General features: G+C 43.1%; 1 protein-coding gene across 2 annotated transcripts in view; it reads left to right on the top strand.

The window, feature by feature from the left end:
* The window catches only part of USP43 (ubiquitin specific peptidase 43), a 60662-nt gene that overhangs the window by 13389 nt on the left and 25171 nt on the right, over nt 1–22102 (top strand). For both annotated transcript variants that reach the window (XM_012655629.1, XM_012655628.1), the window contains exons 3-8: nt 3384–3487; nt 9972–10064; nt 11494–11629; nt 14122–14257; nt 15559–15694; nt 18870–18981. In XM_012655629.1, coding sequence (XP_012511083.1) covers nt 3384–3487; nt 9972–10064; nt 11494–11629; nt 14122–14257; nt 15559–15694; nt 18870–18981 — 717 coding nt within the window. The remainder of the gene's footprint in view (nt 1–3383; nt 3488–9971; nt 10065–11493; nt 11630–14121; nt 14258–15558; nt 15695–18869; nt 18982–22102) is intronic.

Below are 22102 nucleotides of genomic sequence, written 5' to 3'. Positions count from 1 at the left end.
GCTGCTGCTGGAATAAACGTTCCAGCTTTCTGGCCACTCTGCTTATGACCCACATCCGGGGCAGGCACAGCTCAGTGCGGCTTGCGTGGGTCCTGGGCCTGTCCCTTGGGAGGGGAGGACAGAACCCTGAAGAAAGAGCCCTCCCTCCCTGTGGACTGCATTCCGTGTCTGACAAGGAGGAGGAGTGAATCCCGGGCAGCCAAAACATACCAGTGCCCGCTCGCATGCAAGGTAGCTCTGCCTCTGCCTGGGTGTCGCGTCACCCTCAAACTTCGCGTTCCCTTCCCAGACCCACTTCTCCTTTTGTCTTTCCCTCTCTGCTGATGGAACTGGCTTTCTCCAGGTACCAGATCGGAAGCTTGGAGTTGGTCATGTTTATCTCCTCCCCGCGTTGTCCCAGTCAGGTGCTGAGATACGAGCTACTTACACAGGGTGTCCTGAATCCATTTCTCTTCATTTTCACGGCTCCTGCTCTAGTTCACCCTGCTGCTGCCTGGACCCTTGAGCCTCCTAATCTATGTCCTAACCTCCAAATTTATCCTTCATCTGGGAATGGCTATCAGGTTAAAGCATCTCTCCAAGCATGTCACTAGGTTCAAACCCATCAGACACTCCCTGTCGTATAACAACAAGAACCACTTGTACAGCACTTACGTTGTACCAGGCACTGTTCTAAGTGTTTTACACACACACGCACACACACGCGCACACACACACACACACACACACACACACACACAATCATTGAATCCTCAAAACATCCCTATCAGGTAGGTACTATCATTATCCCCTTATTACAGTGGAGAAACCATGGAACAAAGAGATTAAGTAATTTATTTAACTGCGTCAGAGATGTTGAGTAACTCTCACAGCCATGTACCGGTGTGGGGATTTGAACCCCTGCAGTCTGACTCTGGAGTCTATGTTCTTGACCCTGGAACTGTGCTGTTTACTGAGCAGGACTTTGTAGGCCCCACCCATGTTGGCACCAGCCTCACTTTCCAGCTCTGTTTTCTACTTCTCTTTGCACATCCTGTAATCTAGGCAAATTTGGCTTCATAAAGTATCGGGATGAATAAGAAGGACCATTCTGAGTACTCACTTATTCGTTCCAATACTGTATTATGAAAAACCTCAAACATATGGGCAAGTTGAATTAATTGTACAGTGAACACTCATACCCACCACTTAGAGGCTACAATTTGCATTTTACTAAATTTGCTTTATCACACATTTACCCATCTGTCTATCTCTCTATCCACTCATTACTCCATCTTTTTTTTTTTCTCATCTTATTTTTTCGATGCACTTTGAAGTAAATTGCACACGTCGGTATACTTTACCCCAGACGTGTCGTGTGCGTTCCTTCTGCAGGGTTCTGTCCTCTGCTTTCTCAAATCCTTCAGGATTCACCTCAAATTCCACCCAGGTCTTCACCTACACCTCACTGCCCGCCTGTCTTAAGGGTAATGCATTCTCAGTGGGGATGATGGCACACAAGTGCCAAAGGCCCCAATGCGCCAGAACTTGGTCTTTGGGGGACAGATATTCATATAGCACATAGACACATGTACAGTTTATCTGTGATATTAAAGTGTCATGGTGGGAGTGATTAGGAAAAATTGTCTAAAAAGACTCCTTGAGGACAGCAATTATGGAAAAGCTGAGAAATACTGTTGTAGGGCATATTTCATGTGTGGCCCTATGTAGACACTTGTACAGGTAATTTCGTGTGTTACTGAGTAGCTTTATATGCCGACTGGCTTTGATTCTGGGGTTGCCCTTAGGGACAGTCCTCTTCCAGGACAGTGATTTTGCATAGCAAGGTCTTAATAAATAATCGTGTCCCAGCTGGGCGCGGTAGCTCATGCCTGTAATCCTAGCACTCTGGGAAGCCGAGGCGGGCGGATTGTTTGAGCTCAGGAGTTCGAAACCAGCCTGAGCAAGAGCGAGACCCTGTCTCTACTAAAAAAAAAAAAATAGAAATTAATCGGACAACTAAAAATATATAGAAAAAGTTAGCCGGGCATGGTGGCGCATGCCTGTAGTCCCAGCTACTCAGGAGGCTGAGGCAGAAGGATTGCTTGAGCCCAGGAGTTTGAGGTTGCTGTGAGCTAGGATGATGCCACGGCACTCACTCTAGTCAGGACAACAGAGTGAGACTCTGTCTCAAAAAAAAAAAAAATAATAATCGTGTCCCGTGTGTCATAGAGAGCAGGTGGGGGGTGAAGAATAAACTTAGGGAAACTAGGAAGCTGCAATAATTAATATTGGGTATGGTAGGGGTCTAGAGGAGGTTGGTGACATTGGGGCAGGCAGGAGCCCCGAGGTGGGATAGTCTAAAAAATGACCCCAAAAAATATTAGGCCCTAATCCTTGCATCCTGTAGGTGTTATCTTATCTGGTAAAGACTTTGCAGATGTGATTAAGTTAAGGATCTTGAGATGGGGTCATTAACCTGGATTATTCAAGTGGGCCCTAAATGTAATACCAAGTGTTCTTAGAAGAGAGAGGCAGAGAGAGATTTGAGACACACAGAGGAGAAAGCAGCATGGAGATAGAGCAGAGAGAAATTGGAAGATGCTAGCCACGAAGGCTGGAGTGACACGGCCACAAGCCAGGAATTCTGGCAGCCACCAGAAGTTGGGTGAGGCAAGGAGTGGACTCTCCGCTAGAGCCTCTGGAGGGAGTGTGTCCCTGCTGATGTCTTGATTTCAGCCCAGTGGTACTGATTTTGGATGTCTCGTCCTGAGAACCGTGAGAGAATATATACCTGTTGTTAGAAGACACGAGATCCTGCTAATTTGCCACAGTACCCACAAAACACAAATACACAAGGGAATGCAAGGAAGGATGCAAGAAGACTGACGGATGGAGTGAAGGAAGCTTATGTATCTAAAGCCTGGGTTGTCTGCAAAAGACAGTACTTATCTGAAGACTGGCTCACTGGAAAGTGTGGCCAGGAGGGGTTTAGCAGGCAGGTGGAAGATGGAGAGATTTGGGGTGGACGTATTTGAGGTTCTGGCAGCCCACCCAAGTGAAATGTAGAAGAGGCATCTAGGCTTTGAGGCCCAACGGGACGGAAATAAAGAACAGAAGCTGTCAATCCAGAGGGAGTAGTGGAGGCTGGTGAGTAGGAGTGAGCATTCGTCAAAGTTCATGCTTCAGGTTTTTCATACACTCTTTCTCTTGGGGACTTTGGGAGGTCAAGGGATTGAGAGAACACTGTGTTATGGTAAAGGCAGCACTGAAGGCCAAGACTCCTCAGAGGCCCAGAAAGGGATGATGCAGGCCCAGGAGGAAGCCACGGGCTCAGCGGTCTGGAAGCAGTTGAGTGATAGCAGATGTATCTAATCTTGCTTCTTTTCCTCATTTCTTTGTAGCTTCCACCTGAAGCCAGTAAAACCTCTGAGAACTGCCTGTCACCGTCGGCTCAGCTTTCTCTAGGTCAAAGCTTTGTGCAAAGCCACTTTCAAGCACAATACAGGTAAGACCGGGATGTATTCCGAATGTATCACCCAAGGGCCCAGCAAGCTTCACCACTGGCAACCAGTCTCCCATTGCCTGATTACCCTGAGATTATACACAAAACCATAGACATCTTCTCACTCCCATCGTAAATCCCAATTAACTGCTCATTCCTGTTGTCTCTGAACCTTAGTGTTTCTTCTTTTCCTTCTTAGCTCTGGGCCTTGCACCTCCCCTTGGAGGAGAGGTGATAGGGTGATTCCGCAGAGGGCGAATGTGGAGGCCAGACCGTACTGCAGGCAGCAAGCAATCCCTCTGCAGGGGGTAGACCCTTCCTGTTTGTTGAGAGCCCACTTTAATAGGTCATTCTGAGTCCAAGAGTTCCCAGAGTTATGGTAGATATAAAAAAATGGAATATTACACAGCCTTTGACTTCAGAATATATGTGTTCTCTTTGCGCTTTTATATATGAAAGTACAGAGACTCATACAAGACAGAATGTTTTAATTATTATGATATTTAGTGAAAGCACTGGTAGCAGTGAGAGATTGGAGGGGAGAAATCCCCCTGGGCTGCTCGGAGGAGGTGTGCCTTTTGATGGGCTCTGCAGGATGAATAGGATTGAATGGGTGGGAACATATGCAACAAGAACAAATGTGAGCTTAAGTAAAGGTGAGAATGAGCACGGTGATCAGGAGTTAGGGGAAGCCATTGGCTACAGAGATCTTCCTCTAAGTGACATGCTTGTCCATATTTGTGTGTGTGTGTGTATACACATATATATATATGCCTCCCACCAAATATATATACATATACACATACACATATATATTTTGTCTAATCCTTACAAAAGTCCCAGGAGACGCACATTACAATCTGGGAGGTTGGACTTTTTGCAAGGACGCATGTTAAGTGGCAGAACCAGCATTTTCCCGCTGAAATATCTCTGAAGCACAGGTCCTACCTTTGCCTTCTCTGTCATTCTTCCTCTTCTGTTGTTTTTCCATTTCACCTTGTGTATTCGTTGTGATTTTCTGTTGCCCAGAAGCTATGCTGTCTATTAGAGATACCAAAAAGATTTTTCTTCTGGATGCTGCATTAAATCATTTCAAAGCTGTGCTTTTCTCTGTGTCTTCTGGATGATCCTCCCTTTGCTTTGCTCTGCTGTGGTGTTTACGGGTCTCCTGGTGGTTTTCTCCTCTTATTTACTCCTCTTCAAACAAGGAAGCAATTATTCAGTCTTACTAGAATTCCCTTACTTACAGCTATTTACTTCTGTACTTTTGGGGGGTTTGTATTCTTTGTGTTTGAATAGGAGGAGGTTGCTTAAAATTGCCCAGAAATTGTCCTGATTCAGGATTTACAGTATATTCAGAAATCACCAATAAAATAAGTAAGATATGATCACTGTCTTTAAGGGTTATTGTTTATTTAGGAAGACCAAACAGCCTCTGCAACGCTTTGGGAAAATGCCAAAGCTGCTTTCCACTGGAGAGGTTCTCTTAGCCCCTGCCCTCCGGGGGGGAGCCCCTGAAGAAACAGCCAGAACGACAGTGGGGCCGTCCATTCCTGCCTTGGTTGTTTAGAATATTGGACAACGGAAATCTCTTCTGAATGAGCCCAGATTTCCTTGTGCCTGAAGAAAGGCCCGCTCATTTCCTGAGGGCTGGGGTGACCCTCCAGGAGGTATGCAGAGGGCAAACCTAATTTCGCGGCTGCTGACCTTGACAGCTACTGGCTATGAAAGCCGCCTGTAGGACATCTGTCTTATCTTCAGGTGCCCAAAGCAGAGGCTGCTGGAGACAAAAATAAGGAGACAGAGGAAAAGAAAAATAGATGAAGGGAAAGACGAACATCTAGAAAGAGGGAGGAGAGTATAAGGTGCGTGTGTGTTAGAGAAGGGAGGGGTCACCGATAATTGCCACCAGGTAGCATCCATTGGCGTCCTTGTACAACAAACTCATGCATTTTTCTCTGCTCACTTTGTTCTTTCTGCCCTCTTCCTCGCTTGTCCACGTTCACTCTCTTTCCTTCTTTCAAGTATTCGAGTGTCTGCTATGGTGCCTGGTCCACGGTTACCATGAGGAACGTAGCTCCTTGCCCATGAGAGAGAAATACCAGCCAATACACCCTTGTTCCTTCATGCTCTACTGGGTGCGGGTTCTCTTCTAGGTGCTGTGAACAAGACTCAGCCCCTGTTCTCGTGGAGCTCACATTCTGTTGGGGGATATTAGGCAGTACACGTGTAGGCAAATGACATGTGCTAGTGACCAGTGAACTGACAAGGGGTAACTTGGCGGGGGCAGCCAGCATTGGATAAGGGGCTCAGGGAAGGCTGCTTTTCTAAGGGCATCGGAGCTGAGAATCAAGTGACAAGGAGTCCACCATTCAGATAATTGGCGCCATGGTATTCCAGGCAGAGGAAACAGCAACGGCAAAGGGCCTGGGCTGGGAATGGTCTTGGCAAGTTCAAGGAATGGAAAGGCCAAGGGAGCTGCCGAGAGGTGAGTGGGTAGGAGGTGGGCAGGACCTGGTAGGGCAGGTTTTTGGTCCAAGTGTGTGGGTTTCAGTCTAGAGGGCACAGGAAGCCACTGCGGAGTTTAAAGCGGCATGTGGTCTCATTCATCAGTTTAAGAGGTGACTGGTTCTTACAGGAGAGGAGGTGGGAGCAGCGGGTGATGCTGCTGCCATTGTCCTGGTGGGAGATTGATGGTGGCAAGGACCGCGAAGGCGGTGGTGGAGATGCAGGGCAGTGGGTGGGTTTGGAGTGAGTTTTGGATGTAGGGGCAGCAGGACTGGCTGCTAAGGGGGTGAGGGGTGAGTGGTGGAGGGACTGAGGGAAAGATGAGAGTCTAGGGTGATTCCTGAGTTTTTACGTAATTATAACTGGCGAGTGCTTGGGAGGAAAACTCGAGGGTGCTCCGAAGTGCATGTTGCAGGTGCCTGACTTGGTGTGGGGTGAGTCAGGGGTGGGGGCGTTCCTGAGGGAGCGACATGGAGCTGATTGGATATTAAAGACTGCCAGTGCCCTTTGGGCAGCTTTCTTTCCTGCGGTGTGATGAGTAAGATGCGAGGTGTTCATGCTAAAAATGGACTGGTGACAGCTTAAAACACCTACTCTGCGCATGATGGTCTAGAGTAAAGGAAAAGTGTCACCAGGGATGCCCATCCAGGTGAAGGCTTTTGAGGACTGAGAGGTGCTTTTCTGCAGTGGTCAAGGGGGCAGCTCCAAGCTGGTGGTACCTGTTGCCCCGTCCCTCCCTGGCTTCCTCTCCACGGGGTAGGGTGTGCCTGGAATGGGATCCGCCTTCTCTATGAACGGCATGGATGTTATCATGGGTTAATTCAGAGGCCTCTGTTCACTGAGATTCTCCCTCTTCCATCTCCCCTTAAGCCCTTTTTAAGGGACTGGGAGTTTTACTTTGGCTGGAGGAGAGAATAGAGAACAGTATTAGAGTGCTGGAGGTATGGCTGTAGGGGAAATACTTAGTTATTCCATGTGATTGTTATCACAACCTAAAAATGTCTTGCAAGTGTAATAACCAAGGATTGTTACTATGCTGGAGTTTTGGCTGGAGTAGGGATTGTGTGTTTTGTGTGTGTGTGTGTGTGTGTGTGTGTGTGTGTTCAAATTCTTCATGTCATTCATTGCCTTTATTCACAGAAAATCTAATCTGTCACCCCCATTACAGGGAGCTTTCCCTTTTAGGCAGAGTATGTTTTGAAAGACTTCCTCAGAACAGATTTTGGAATGGTGACATCTTGCTTATGTGTTGTCATAATTATCGTGGTTTGCGTAGACGTCAGTTCCACTGCCCAGTGAGCAGGTAAAGTTGGCCGGGTTTGAGGTGTAAGATATGTGTGTGTTGGCAACAGTTAAAGAGCAGAGTGGCAAGACATCAGGGTCAAAGCCTGCGGCTCATGTTTGGGCATTTGTAGCAGGCGGAAAGCAATTGATTAGCTTTGTAACAGAAGCAGTTTGACAACTGGATACCTTAGGGAAACAGACACATAAACATTGAAGGGCAGTGGTGTGATTTTCTGTCCTTTTGCCCTGTGAGCACCTGGGGGACAATAGAACAGGACTGCAAATGCCTTGGAGGGGACGTGAGGACGAAAGGACCTCTCAGGCCACGTTGGGCTATTGCTAAGCCTGGTAAGGTGGTCAGAGTTTTCTATAAAAGTGACTCTGCCTCTCTGTCCTCTTCCAGATCTGTTGGTCCCATTCACTCTGTCCTCATTTCTCAACCTTCGAGAAATGGGGGTATTTCACATCCTTTCTGTAGTTTATTATGAAAACAGTATATTTTCTTCATGCTTTAAATATAAGCCCATTCTATTTTTTTTTCCAAACCACACACCTCTTGCTGCCTGACAGGGGTTCGTGGTTCAATATAAAGGTCATATCCCTGAACCAGTTAAATATGTTGCAACTCGACAAGAAAAACACAATGCGGCTTAGTTTCACGCGGCTGAAAAAAATGAAGAAGTCACCGACAAATCTCCTCTTTCATTTGTTCATATACATGTGAAACGGGAATTTGGAAATTTCCCAAGGACAAAAGTATATCCTTTAGGCCAATTTTATGCCTAAGTATGTGATGGGTGAAGGTGGAGAAGGATTGGAGGAGAAACGGGGTGGCAGAAGGGACCTCACCGACATCAGGTCCCCATGCTGGCTGGCGCTCACTGTCTGATACCAAAGGCACTGTCACGGTTCTTCCAAAGGGAAGCTACCAGAGGCAGCAAGAGTGATTGGGCTTTCAATCCTGGGGTCTGTTTTCTAAGATCAGCTTGACATTCTGTTAACTTGTATCCAAGAGAACTGACCAGCAATGAGCAGGTCACTCAGGGCCGCCTTGGGCAGCACACTGGGGTTTATGTTGCGTGTGTCTGTCTGCTCAGTGGAAAACCAATCAAGCGGGGCTAGCGCTTTCCACTGGGACCCAGGAAACCTGTTCTGATGCCAGCTCTGGTCGACTTGCTCACTTACCCTGGCAAGGCGTCCAGTGGTAAGAGCGTGGACTTCAGAGCCCAACTGCCAGCGGTCTTGTTCCACATCCTCCAGGAAGTTAATGTAGATTTTAGGATAAGTAATGTGGTAAAATCTACATTGACGTCTATCTTGGAAGAACATGATACGTTATATGATTAAAGAAATAAAATTGGAGCACCTATGTGGAATATAAAAGTTGCACTTCACTTTTAGAGATCCGTTTTAAAGTATGGAGTATTAAATTTAAAAGAGTTAAAAGAATATAAATAGCATGTATACTCTGAACCAATTGATGCCTCACCCACTGGTACTAAAGAACATAGGAATGGTGATGAACATGAGCCTGGCTTTGTCACTTAAGAGCTGTGTGTCCTTTGGCAAATTACTTAACCTCTCTGTGTTTCAGCTTTCTCTTTTGTAAAATGGATATGATATTGGTGGTTATGGGTAGTAAATCGGTTAATATATGCCCAGTGCTCAGAATGATGCCCAGTTCTTAGTAAACACAGTTTGAATATTAGCTGTTACTATTAGCTGCTATTTTCTGAACTTTATTGTTTCTTCATCAGTACAATGAGGAGGGTGGATTACATCAGTGGTTCTCTACTCTGGCTGAACATTAGAGTCACCTGGGGAGATTAAAAGCTCCCTGAATTTTTTTCTTTTTAATTTTGATGTCTGGGCCCCTCTCCATCAGCCTTGAAACAGAATCTCGAAATTTTAAAAAGCTTCTTTTGTGATTCTGGGTGCACAGGGAGGCTGAGCACCAGGGGAAAAGCTAGCCCTGAGATGCCTTCAGCTTGGCAGTTGGCATGCTGGTTCCTATCTGGAGGGTTCTGGCTTCCCTTCCCACACTCAGTGCACCATACATGTGACTCAGCTCTCTCCCCCCACTTTATTTTTGTTGGGGTGGAAGTCCCGTAACATAAAATCAACCGTTTTTAGGTGTACAGTTCCGTGGCATGCACATCGTTGTGCAACTGCCACTTCTTTCTAGTTCCTAGACATTTTCATCACCCCGAAAGAAATCCTGTACCCAGTGAGCAGTCGGTCCTCATCCCCCTCTCCCTCAGCTCCTGGCAACCCCCAACTTGCTTTCCGTCTCCGTGGCCTTACCTATTCTGCGTATTTCATATACACAGAATCGTACAATATGTGGACTTTCGTGTCTGGCTTCTTTCACTTAGCGCAGTGTTTTCAGAGTTCATCGCACTTCGTTCCTCTTTATGGCCGATGCATCCCACCGTGTGGCTGTACCACGTTCTGTTTACCCATTTATCTGTTGGTGGACATTTGTGTTGTTTCTGTATTTTGACTATTGTGAGTATTGCTGTGAGCATTTGTGTACGAACATTTGAACACCTGTTTTCAGTTCTTCTGGGTCCATACCTAGGAGTGGAATTGCTGGGGGCACAAATGCAGTGGTTATTCTGTGTGTAACTTTTTGAGGGACCGCTACGTTGTTATCATGCGATTAAACTTCCCTTTCTGTTCTTCACCCTGGCAGATCTTCCTTGACCTGTCCCCACTGCCTGAAACAGAGCAACACCTTCGATCCTTTCCTGTGTGTGTCCCTGCCCATCCCCCTGCGCCAGACGAGGTACGTGAGTGTCGCGGCTTGCCCGGTGAACTTGACTTCATCCTCACTCGTTACGGGAAACTTTCTGGCCTCGCATCTGCCGTCTTCTCTCGTTTGCTTCTCCGCCAGCATTTCTCCAGAAACCAGTCTCGTAGCCAGGTGAAGCGCAGTTATTGAATGTGACAATCAAAGGGAAAGATCACCGTGCCCCTTCTTTATCTGAGGAAGGTATCGGGAACAGAATGCTTTCCCTTATCAGCACCGTTGCCAGGTCTAGGTCCGTGGCCTGTTCAGAAGCTGGCGTGGGCCCATCGGTATCACGGGGGCGGACAGGGGCAAACGAGAGAAAATCTGTCACCACTTGCTTTTCCCTGCCTTTTTCAAAATCCTTTTTCTTCTTTGGGAAGGTGTAGTAAAAAGACTTCTTTAAGGAGCAAAGAAAGAGGAAAAGGGCTGTTTGGGGGAGGTGAGAAAGAAGAAAAGTGGAAGCAGGGCCGGGCAAGAGGCGCGGCGGAGCTCAGCCCCGTCAGAGTAGGAGGCGCGTGGTGAAGGCTGCTTCCAAGGAGCCGAGTCTTGGCAGTGACCACTAAGGCAAATGGCCAAGGTCAGTGTCCTGCAATGGTAGTGAGCTCCTACGTGGGGTGCCTTCACTGGCATGAGACAGAGGCATTTCTTTGTGTTCGCCACCTCCTTAAGTGCCATTCCTCTTACCTGTTGATGTCCTCCATCCTTAGGATGCAGCTGAAGACATGGCGTTTTCAGAAAGCCTTCCCTGGCAACTCAGTCTCCCTTTCTGTTCTAGAATCCTGTGCTGCTGATCACCTGCACTACAAGTATAACGATTGGCTTGTGCTATTATCAGTGACGCTGTCGGATAATGTCTACTGATAGATGTGATCTAAGGCTTCTGGCCTGATGCACCATAGCACAGTGGTTAAGATCACTGAGTCTGGAGCCAAACTGCCTAGGTTCAAATCCCAGCTCTGCTAATTAGCCGTGTGGCTTGGACAATGACTGCAATATAGACAAGAGAAACAGAAGCTGGAAGACTGTGCTGCTGGGGATAGTGGGAAGTGGAAGCAGATTCCCAAGGGAGAATTTCTTAAAGAGAGAGAATATCATCAATAGTGTTGCTTTGTACTGGAAGAAGCAACTTTACTTGTCAAAATTCAGAGGTTGTTTTTGCTTAAGATTATCTACTGAACAAATAGAGCCTTGAGCTTAGAGATCTATATGGTGATTCTTAACCAAATACCTTTTATTTCCAGTCTCTGGAAAAGCAGTTTAGGCGATTTGGCTCTCTGCTGCCACCTGGTGACAGTGTACCTAAAGTGCAGGGACCCAACCAGGAAGCAGAGATGACGGAAGTGCTGAACTTGATCCAATGTCAATGGTGGTGTTGACGGTTCTTGTCAGTCCTTTAAGGATGTTGCCCCTTCCTATTTTCCAGATTCTTGAGCGTCACCTTGGTCTTCCCCTCTAAGAGCCAGCAGTTCCTGCGGGTTGGGCTGGCCGTGCCGATCCTCAGCACAGTGGCAGCCCTGAGGAAGATGGTTGCAGAGGAAGGAGGCGTCCCTGCAGATGAGGTGTGATGGGGTTGCACTGGGGCCTGCTCACTGGATGACAGAATGCTAACAGGGCCAACTGTCTAGATTGTCTAGGCTGATCTGTGGTTCCCAGGTGACTCCAGCATGACTCATAGGTTTCTGTTTGATTAGCGGAGTCTGGTGTCCTTGATGACTGGCCTCGACTTCTCCCTGTATTTACACAGAATGACTGGAAAAGGACTCTTTGCCTTCCAAGAAGGCGATGATGACTGTGATTGCAATAATTGCAACAGTAGCTAGCCCTCAGTGCTTACTAAGTATGGGGCACTGTTCTATGGACTTGATATTCATAGCTGATTTAATCACAAGCATCCTGTGAAGAAGACATTACAATTATCCTCATTTTACCTGTGAGGACAAAGGAAGTCCTGACAGGTTAAGTGAATTGCCCAATGTCACACAGCTAGTAAGTGGCTGAGCCGGGATTTGAATGCAGATGGCTTGATTTCATAGCCTAAGTGATTATTGTATATTTTCACTCCTGGATATAAACCAGGATAGTGAAGGGACAATAAATGAAGAACTGCTAAGAGAACTGATGATGTGAGGAGATCTGGGGGAAGGTGGGATGGCTGTGCTCTAGTTTTTTTTAGAGAAGGAATCTTGGTAAAGGGATTGGATTCACTGTGCCTGGAGGGGCCCTCCGAAAGGTGGGGTAGAGGTGATTGTGGCGCAAGGCAGTGTGGCAGGATGTGAGGGGCCCTGAGTGGGGGTCTCCTTGTGATTCAGCAACTCTCTAGCTTTCCCACTCCAGACAAAGTATGTGATTGGTCCTCTATGTCTTTAACTGTAGCATGGGAAATTTATACTTCCCTGACTACCTCATGGGATTTTTTTCAAATCAAAAAATATGTTTAACCTTTTTGTTAAGGTTAAAATACAACACACATACACATACTATACACATACAATAAAGATAACACATATCATAAGGTTGAGGTTTGTTATGTTTTGCATATGTCTGCATCTGCATAAACACCATGGTTACTGAGCCTTTCTGTCTCCCCAGTGGGCTCTTTCCTGCCCGCATCCAGTTAGCCCCTCTGACCTCTATCACACCTTGCAGGATGTTCATGACAATCTCAAAAGGGGGAAAAATGTGTGTACCTTGCTTTGTCAACTTAAAGTGCTCTATGGGAACCTACTGAGAGAGAGAGAGGACAGTGGGTGCAAGTCCAGGGGGAGAAAATGGTAGTCAGAAAAGATCGAAAGGAGGAAGTCTGAGAGAGGTTCAAGTTCAGATAATTAAGAGTGTAGAAGAAGGACTGACAGGATTCCGAGAGGTGTGGTGTCTTTGTTCAGGGACATAGTACTCACTAGGGATGGGCATTTTGAATGGAACTTAAACTCTATTTTGATGTTTTGTTTCTTAAATTGGCAAGTATATTCTACTTACATTATCTATGATTATGGATATGTTAAGATTTATTTTAGTCATTTTATGCTTTCTATTTACCCTGCCTTTTTTTTTTTTTTTTTGGCTTTCCCCTCCCCTTCCCCCCTCCTTTTCTGCTGCTGTTGGACTGAGCAACTTTTCTTTATCTCTTCTGGTTTGGGACATATATTATATTTCTATTCTTTTAATGGTTATTATTATTAATAAAATGCCAACATGCATAATTTAAAAAGCCTGATGTTAATTTTCCCAAACAACACAAGGATCTTGGTGTGCTTTAATTTCCCTTATACTTTTTTGATTTAGATGTTATTATAAATAGATACTGCTGTCCTGTATTTTAATTCTTGCTTCCTTCTCCCCCGAATTGCTGTAGTAGTAATAGTTAATATCGTAGTTTGATATGGTCAATGCATGTTTACATTTACCCATGTTTACCATTTGTTTGGTTCATAATTTATTCTTACAACTAAAATTTTCCTTCTGATTCAGCATTTTTTTTTAAATCTTGAAATATATTTTTTAAAAGAGAACTTCCCAGCCAGTATACTGTAAATGGAATGGGTTATGTGTGCTGAGATATCGATTTTTTCAGCCCTGAGGGCAGGAGAGTTGGGTCTAGGGCAGCCAGGACCCCAAAGGTAGTTACCCCCTCTTGCACTATAGAACCGTCTCCTTCTGTTTAACTCAGTGTTCCATAAAAACATTTTTTATGTGTAACATAATGTGAAAAAGGTTAGTAACCCTATTTAAAAGTTCTTTCAGTGGAGCTCTGTTAGTAAGTAAGCATTCACTTTTTGTTTACCCCAAGAGGGCTTTATTTTATTCTCGGTTTCCATGATAGTTTAGCTGGGTATAAAATTTCAGATTTTTTCAGTTTTCTTTTTTGTTGCAGTTGAGATGTCCGTGGTCAATCTAATTATTATACCTACTGTGTTTTACTACTAAAAATATATAGCCACTTAAAAGGAAGGACAGGGTAAAAAGGGGTGTTGACTCTCAGTCACTTTTAGATTTCTTATCTGTTAAGTTCTCTTTGAGAAATCAAGAGGGAAAATGATCCTTTTCCTTTCAGGTGATCTTGGTTGAACTGTATTCCAGTGGATTCCAGCGGTCTTTCTTTGATGAAGAGGACCTGAATACCATTGCAGAAGGAGATAATGTGTATGCCTTCCAAGTCTCTTCGTCACCTGGCCAGGGGACACTCTCAGGTACAATAGCACTTTGCATAACTTTATTTGGCTATTATGAGTTATAGGTTTGAGAGGGTAGTCTTTGGGTGCTAAGGCATAAAATACCTAGTTTTAGCACTGGGAATTGTCAGGCTTATTTTCCTGGATAATTTGGTATACAGATGATTGATATTAAAAATTATTCAACTAGTACAGGGGTTCTCAAAATCTTAGCATCAGAATCACCTGGAGGGCTTGTTAGAGCAGATTTCTGGGCCCTACCCATAGAGTTTGTGATTCGGTGACCTGAGGTGCGGCCTGAGAGTCTGCATGTCTAACAGGTTCCCTGGTGGTGTTGGTGCTGCTGGCCTGGGAACCACACTCTGAGAATCACTATTTAGTATAGGTGCTGGGTCATCTTTGTCCTCAGGACTCTTATGGTTCAAGGTCTATGTTTAAAGTAAAATTTCTACAGATTTGAGCAGTAGATGGTCAAAGAGGTTACTAAATGACTTTAAAAAAAAAATAGTTCTACTTCCTAATGCTTGTTTTTTCTAAACCTTAGATTGACTCAAATGGTCAATTTCTAACAGCCTTTATTTGTAGTTCAGTATACATTTTGGCCCTATTAGCCAGTCAAGAAGGCCCATATTTAAAGGACCTTGTGCCAGTGTTACGATATACCCCAGATGAATCCTATGCCCTGGCCGCATGTCCTCAGCCAGCCTAGGTACCAAGCTGTGGGGTGGGATGTTTGCAGTTCTCTGGGTTGTCAAGGAGACTCTGGGCGTTGGAGTCTGGAACCAGACATTGACTAACCCTGACTGTGTTACAACGAAGCGAAAGAGTCCTTGTTTCAAATTCAGTCATAGGTGACACATCTTTCCCTTGAAAGTCAAAACGTCAGAACTGGTTGGAAATAGAGGCTAGTCTAGTTCCTCTGCTTCCTCATTGGTAGAGAGTCTCACCTTCTCTGTGTACTTCTTATGTTGGCTTTCTAAGAGAGGGGATCTCTGAGGGCTCTCTGATGAAGGCAATAAAGCAACCAAAGCTATTTTGGAATAGTTTTCAGATTGCTTAGAAAAGTATTAGTTAAAATTCTTGTCCCTATTTTAAAATTATTGGCTGAACACAACTGCAAGTTCACTACCATGTATGTGATATTCGTGTGCCAGGTATCAGATGGCACGAGTGCCATGAACCTGATCGTCTCCTCCCCTAAAGCCTTCTGGTGTCTCCCACTGGTGGTTAATAGATGCTCAGAGAGAAAGAAGGGCTAGAGAAGCCAAGGTTCTGACCCAGCTCCTTTAGGAATACGAATGTCATTCTCTCTCCTCCAGCTCATCCATCAGGGTTGTCGGTTTCCCCACGCTTGGCAGCCCGTGAGGGTCAGCGATTCCCCCTGTCTCTCCACAGTGAGAACAAGGTGCTAATCCTCTTCTGTAACTTGGTGGGGTCAGGGCAGCAGGCTAGCAGGTATGTTTAACTTCATCCTTTTTTCATGTGTTGTCTGGGATTTGTACTTGGGATTCTGTCTAGAATAAAATTAAATATGTTTCCAAGGTTAATAAACTAGGAATAGGGAGTCGGATACTTTTTGATCAAAAGGATCAGAAGTAACTGCCTTAAGCAGGCGGCTGATGTCATTCTTAACCATTAAACACCAGGTAGAGGCTTTCCTGTTAATTGGGGGAACAATTATTATGGCTCTTACCGCTGTTATTTTATATTGTGTTATGAGATGGTACTGAAAGAAACTGGCTGTAAGAGGACATGAAATTGCCACTATTTGTAGATTGTTTGGTTGCCTGTCCAGAAATCGAAGCACTGGAAAGTGATTAGAACTAATGAAAGGGTTCAGAAAAGTGACTGGTTATATGACAAATACACAAAAACAGATAAAACAGATAGCTTTCTTATATGGTCCAAATAAAGTGTTTAAAAGATAGAATTCCATTAAGATATATTTAGATTGATAAAGTGTTTCTAAAATGTATCTGGAGTAATAAACTGGTAAGAATAGCCAAAAAATATTGTGAGAGAGTAAAGAAGGAAGCAGGATTGTCGTTCTATTAATATTAATGCAGAATAGAGTTTTAATTATTAAAATATGGTAATATGGGTAGAAGAATATACAATAAAACCCATGGAATAGAAAAGGCCAAGTATCTGTAAGTATTTATTATATGATAAAAGCATAATATTTCATATTACTAGAAAGTGAATGAATTATTCAGTAAGTAAGACTAGGCTAATTGATTTCTTTTTATTTTAAATGGTCAATTTTTCCCTCCTGCCATAAGTTCACATGTATAAATTCCAGATTGATTAGAGAGGTAACTATAGAAACGGAAACTGTAAAATAACTTAAAAACAATACAGGGGGTTATTTATGTCTTTGGCTGGGGGGCTATTTTAACAACTAATTTGGGAGGCTATAGATTTCTTTAAAATTTTAAACTAAATTTGAAAGGCAAAGGACAAAGGAGGAAAAGTATTTATGTCATGTGAAGAGGTGAAGGATTCATATCCATCATTTAAAACCCAGCTCTCTCTCAACTGAATGAAATAAACACTCTTGGTAAAATGAGCCACAGGGATGAGCATAAGTTCACAGAAGAAATACAAGCATAGGTTAAAATATTCAGCGTCGTTAGTAGTAGAAGAAATTCTGATTGCGATGGCAATATCTTATTCTTAACCTTTCAGAGTGTTAAATAATTTTTAGAAATTGATAATACTCATTCTGGGTCAGAGGCCAGGGAACCAGGTAAACTGGTATGGCTTTTCTAGAGGGCAGTTTGGGAATAAATATCTTTGATCTTGCCTTTTTACTCCTGGAAATTTATCCTAAAGGAACAATTGGTTATGTGTACCCAGAGGTTATGCGCAAGGTTATATCGAGTTCCTGCCATTAGCAAGCATTGTTTAAATAAAAGCTTGGAAGCAACCTGAATGCCCCACAATACAAGCTTAGTTAAATAAACCGATCTGTCCATATAACAATGGATGCACTGTGCCCTTGCCAGCCCGGACATACCACCTCGTATTTGTGCTGTGGTTTAGCAGAGTTTGTTTCACATTCTTACCCCATTGGCTCTTCACACAAACTGCAGTGTGGCCAAGGACTGGTGAGTGGTCAGTGATTTGTCCAGCAGAGGTAGGACCTACAGCCGCAGGCCTACCCTGTACTACAGGCTCACTGCTGTGCTCTCCTCAGCTTGGGTATGGAAAACATCCCTTGTTAAGAGACTATTCCTGATACACAAAACCAACGATTGTGTCATCTGGATTTATCTCTGTCTTGCTTTCCTCTGGTGTGAGTGTTCTCTTACTCTACTCCCAGCTGTGAGGAAGAGAGTTTATCAGCCACCCTGACATTTGGAGCAACCTGTGTACAATTGCAGTGCTCTCTGGCTCTGCATCTCTGAGTCTGTAAACAGAGGTTTACATTGCAACGTCTCCATTTGCAATGAGGTTCTTTGATAATTTAATATTGTGCTTGGCTCTTTTTAAGATTTATTATTTTTAATTGACACAGAATTATACATATTTATAGGGTACAATATAATATTTCCATACATGTATACAGTGTATAATGATCGATCAGGGTAATTAGCATATCCATCACCTCAAACATTTATTTCTGTGTGTTGGGAAGATTCAGAATCTTCTCTTCTAGCTATTTGAAAATGTACAATAAATTATTGTTAAGTATAGCCACCCTACACTGCTATGGAACACTAGAACTTATTCCTCCCATCTGGCTGTAATTTTGTGTCTGTTAACCAACCTCTTCCTATTCTTGCTTCCCTGCTGCCCTTCCCAACCTATAGGAACCACCATTCCACACTCTGCTTCTTTGAGATCAACTATTTTAGTTCGCACATATGAGTGAGAACATGCAGTATTTATCTTTCTGTGCCTGGCTTATTTCACGTAACATAACATCCTCCAGGCTCATCTCTGTTGCTGCAAATACAGGACTTCATTCTTTTTTATGGCCGAATAGTGTTCCATTGTGTAAATATACCACATTTTCTTTATCTGTTCATCTGTTGATGGACAGTTCGGTTGATTCCATCTCTTGGCTACTGGGAATAATGTTGCAATAAACACAGGAGTGCAAATATCCCTTTGACATACTGATTTTCTTTTCTTTGGATAGATACCCAGTAGTGGGATTGCTGGATGATGTAGTAGTTCTATTCTTAGTTTTTTGAGAAACCTCCATACTGTTCTGCATAACGGCTGTTCTAATTTACATTCTCGCCAACAGTGTGTGAGAGTTTCCTTTCTTCCGCATCCTTGCCAACATTTGTTACATATGTCTTTTTGATAATAACCATTCTAAAAGGGGTGAGATGATATCTTATTGTGATTTTGATTTGCATTTCCCTGATGGTTAGTGATGTTGAGCAATTTGTCATATGCCCGTTGGCCATGTGTATATATCTTCTTTCGAGAAAGGTCTATTCAGATCCTTTGCCTACTTTTTAATGAGATTATTTGCTTTTTTGTTGTTGAGTTGTTGTGCTTGGCTTTTAACTCTTATCCAATTGAGAAGGCATGAGTAGAGCAACCACTCATGACTGTTGGATGTTGTTGGTTTTTCCTTTATTAGAATAACCTGATTTGCTTGGATTTTCAGGTTTGGGCCACCTTTCCTGATAAGGGAAGACAGAGCCATATCCTGGCCCCAGCTCCAGCAGTCTATTCTCAGTAAGGTTCGCTATCTCATGAAGAGCGAGGCCTCTATACAGGTGAGTGTGTGTGTTCGTGTGCATGTGTGTGTGTGTGTGGAATGGGGGGATGGAATTTAGGCGCAGCTCAGGAGAGCCAAGAATTTGCTGTTAATGATGAGAGTGTTCATACTGTTTTATAAATAACTTTCATTTATACTATATGTAATGAAGTAACCATTTCATAACTGTAGTGTTTTACTCGTTATGATACTACAAAATACCTTTCATGGATGGAGCTTTTTTTTGCTCATTCTTTCAAGACACCGTTGGAATAAAGAATGGTGTTTACATTATTCTTCTTGATTTTGTGAATTTATAGCTTATCATAGTTTTCCCTGGAGGATGGCATATCGTAATAAATTATAACTGCATATTTAAGTCAGAAATTTCAAGTGACTTGAGATATGATTTCTGTGGAAAATGGATGATTATATCCAGATATGAAAACTAAACATTAAAATAATTTGTCCAGTTTTTTAAAAAACTGAGATAAAAACTCAAGGAAAAACAAGTTTTTTCCTCGTTCACTTATTTATTCTCAGATTGATAGTTTTCAAACAAAAATGACATATTTAAAAGTCATTGATTTTTAGCTCCCGTGATATCAGGAACTATTCTGATGGTTGCTTGACACAGAAGATGTTGAAATTTTTAGGGACAGGTCAGTAGTGTTGGATTTGTGTTTTCCCCTTACTTTCCCTCTTACTATTCTCATAGTAAGAACTTTTCATTTGGGGGATATATCAAACTTATCTCAGAGATAATTCCTCATAATTCATGTTCTTCCCTGCTCAGGGAAAACCATATGTTTGATGTAGGATTTATACCAAATATCACTTTGTTAAAGACCTTCACTACATATATACCAACTTTTATGTTTAAAGGATTTTATTCAATGTGCTACAGAGCGGATCTGCCAAAGCGCCCAAATTAGAAACTCTAACTTCTCTGCAAGTAGGTCAACATCTCTAGTAATAGTTTTAGCCTTCCGCCAAGCCTTGAGCTACTGACTATTGAAAGTGGACAAAACGACTTTCATGTGAACATTAACTCAGCTGTCCTTGTCCCCCACCTGCTCACATATCTATACCTTGGCCTCTACACCTCTGTAGTCATTTCAGTTTTAGAAACTGATCAAGCCATCAGCAGGGCCAGCAAAATCCTAATACAGGCAACTTCCACCTCAGCCATGGATGTTCTTCCAAAGATTCACTGGGCTTGATTTTCTGTAGGAATCATGTGTTCTAAGTGGTGGAGAGGCTCCCAGGCTAGGGCACCCATTTAACCCGTAATTTTTTTAATACTATATTAAATACTGGCTCAATGTGATAATAACTGGAGAAGAATATATTCAGAATTCTCAACATTGAACTGAAGAGAATGAGTGTAGTAAACATGTATGTTTTGATGGTTTGAAACAAATCTCCCTAGCCAAGAATAGAGGACAAGTAAATGTTCTTACAAAAATGACCACTTTGCTGGACAGAATTAATTTGCATGTATTATGGGAAAATAAAGACTTAGCATTGCCAAAACATTTTTGTAGCACTTTGTGCACTTGGGCGTGCGAGGCCAGCACTGTTCCTTTGTGTGCAGGCAGGATAAGCTGCCTCCACGCAGATGTGGGTGGCTTTGATGAGGAGTGCCCTTGCCATCCACACAGCAAGGCTCCATTAGGGGTGATAGGAAAAAGAGTTTTCTCCCCCATATTTAAGCTGGCATTCTCCTTAGAAGAATACCCTTCTGTGTCCAATCCTGAATCAAAGCCCCTGAGGTCAGCTTGCTTCCAGCCATTGATTTTTCTCTTTGGTGAAGTCATGGATCAACTAGAATGTGATTATAGTCCAGTTAAACGTACAAACTCCCTGAACTTCATGCTCAACAAGACCCGCTGTGGCTGGGTTCCGGTGTACTTACCAACCTGTGTCCTGTTTTTCCCTTTGCTCATCAGCGGTCACAGCCAAAGGGGTCAATTCGTGGCTCTCTGCATCTGCTTTGGATCATTCTATCTTCCTGTCTTCTCTTTTCTGGAATTATAATGCTTTCCTCTTCCTCCCTAGTCATAATTCAACCTATATTTCATCAGTGTTTTTTAAGTAAAGATGTCTGCCATTTACTGTTGTCAGAATTTAGAAGAAAATTTTATTTTTTTCTAGTTGTAGCCAAGGTCATCTGTGACAAATTTAAGAACCATATTTCCTTTATTTGAATGAAGATCTTATTGATTTTTTTTATTGTGGTAAAATATACATAATATTTATTTATTTTAATCATCCATAAACGTAAATTAATTACATTTCACAATGTTGTGTCATCATTGCTATTATCTATATCCCAAATTTTTCATCTCCAACAAAAACTTTATACCCTAAATTAAATAACAATTTTCCATTCTCTCTTCTCATCCCCCTGTAACCAGCATTCTAATTTTTGTCTCTATGAATTTACTTGTCCTAAGTACCTCATATAACTAGAATCGTATGGTTATCCTTTTGCATCTAGCTTATTTCACTAAGCATCATGTTTTCAAAGTTTACCTGTGTTGCACCATGTGTCAGAATGTCCTTCCTTTTTAAGGCTGAATAAAATTCCATCATGTGTGTGTATACCACATTTTGTTTATCCATTCATCTGTTGCTGGACACTCGGGTTGTTTCTTCCTTTTGACTACTGAGAATAATGATGCTGTGAACATTAGTGTACAAATATCTGTTCAGTCCCCTCCTTTCAATTCTTTTGGATATATACCTAGGAGTAGAATTAGTAGGTTATATGGTAGTTCTCCAATTAACCTTTTGAGAAACTGCCAAACTGCTTTCTACAGCAGCTACACCCTTCTACATTCCCGCCAGCAAGGCACGTGTGTTCCAGCTTCTCCCCATCCTTGCCAACACTTGTTACTTTCCGTTTTCTTTTTTAAAATTTTTAATTTTTTTATTATAGCCATCCTAGTGGATGTGAAGTGGTATCTCATTGTGGTCTCGATTTGACTAATGACTAGTGATGTTGGCCATCTTTCCATGTGCTTATTGGCTGTCTGTATATCTTTGGAGAAATATCTGTTCAAGTCTTTTTCCCATTTATGAATTGTGTTGTTTGCTCCATTGAATTTTTAAGAGACATCTTCAATTTAAATGTA

This window comes from Propithecus coquereli, unplaced genomic scaffold (genome assembly GCF_000956105.1).
Source record: "Propithecus coquereli isolate 6110/MARCELLA unplaced genomic scaffold, Pcoq_1.0 Scaffold482, whole genome shotgun sequence".
Classification (NCBI taxonomy): Eukaryota; Metazoa; Chordata; class Mammalia; order Primates; family Indriidae; genus Propithecus; species Propithecus coquereli.
The sequence above is the reverse complement of the archived record's forward strand: the minus strand, read 5'-3'. Positions and strand labels throughout refer to the sequence as shown.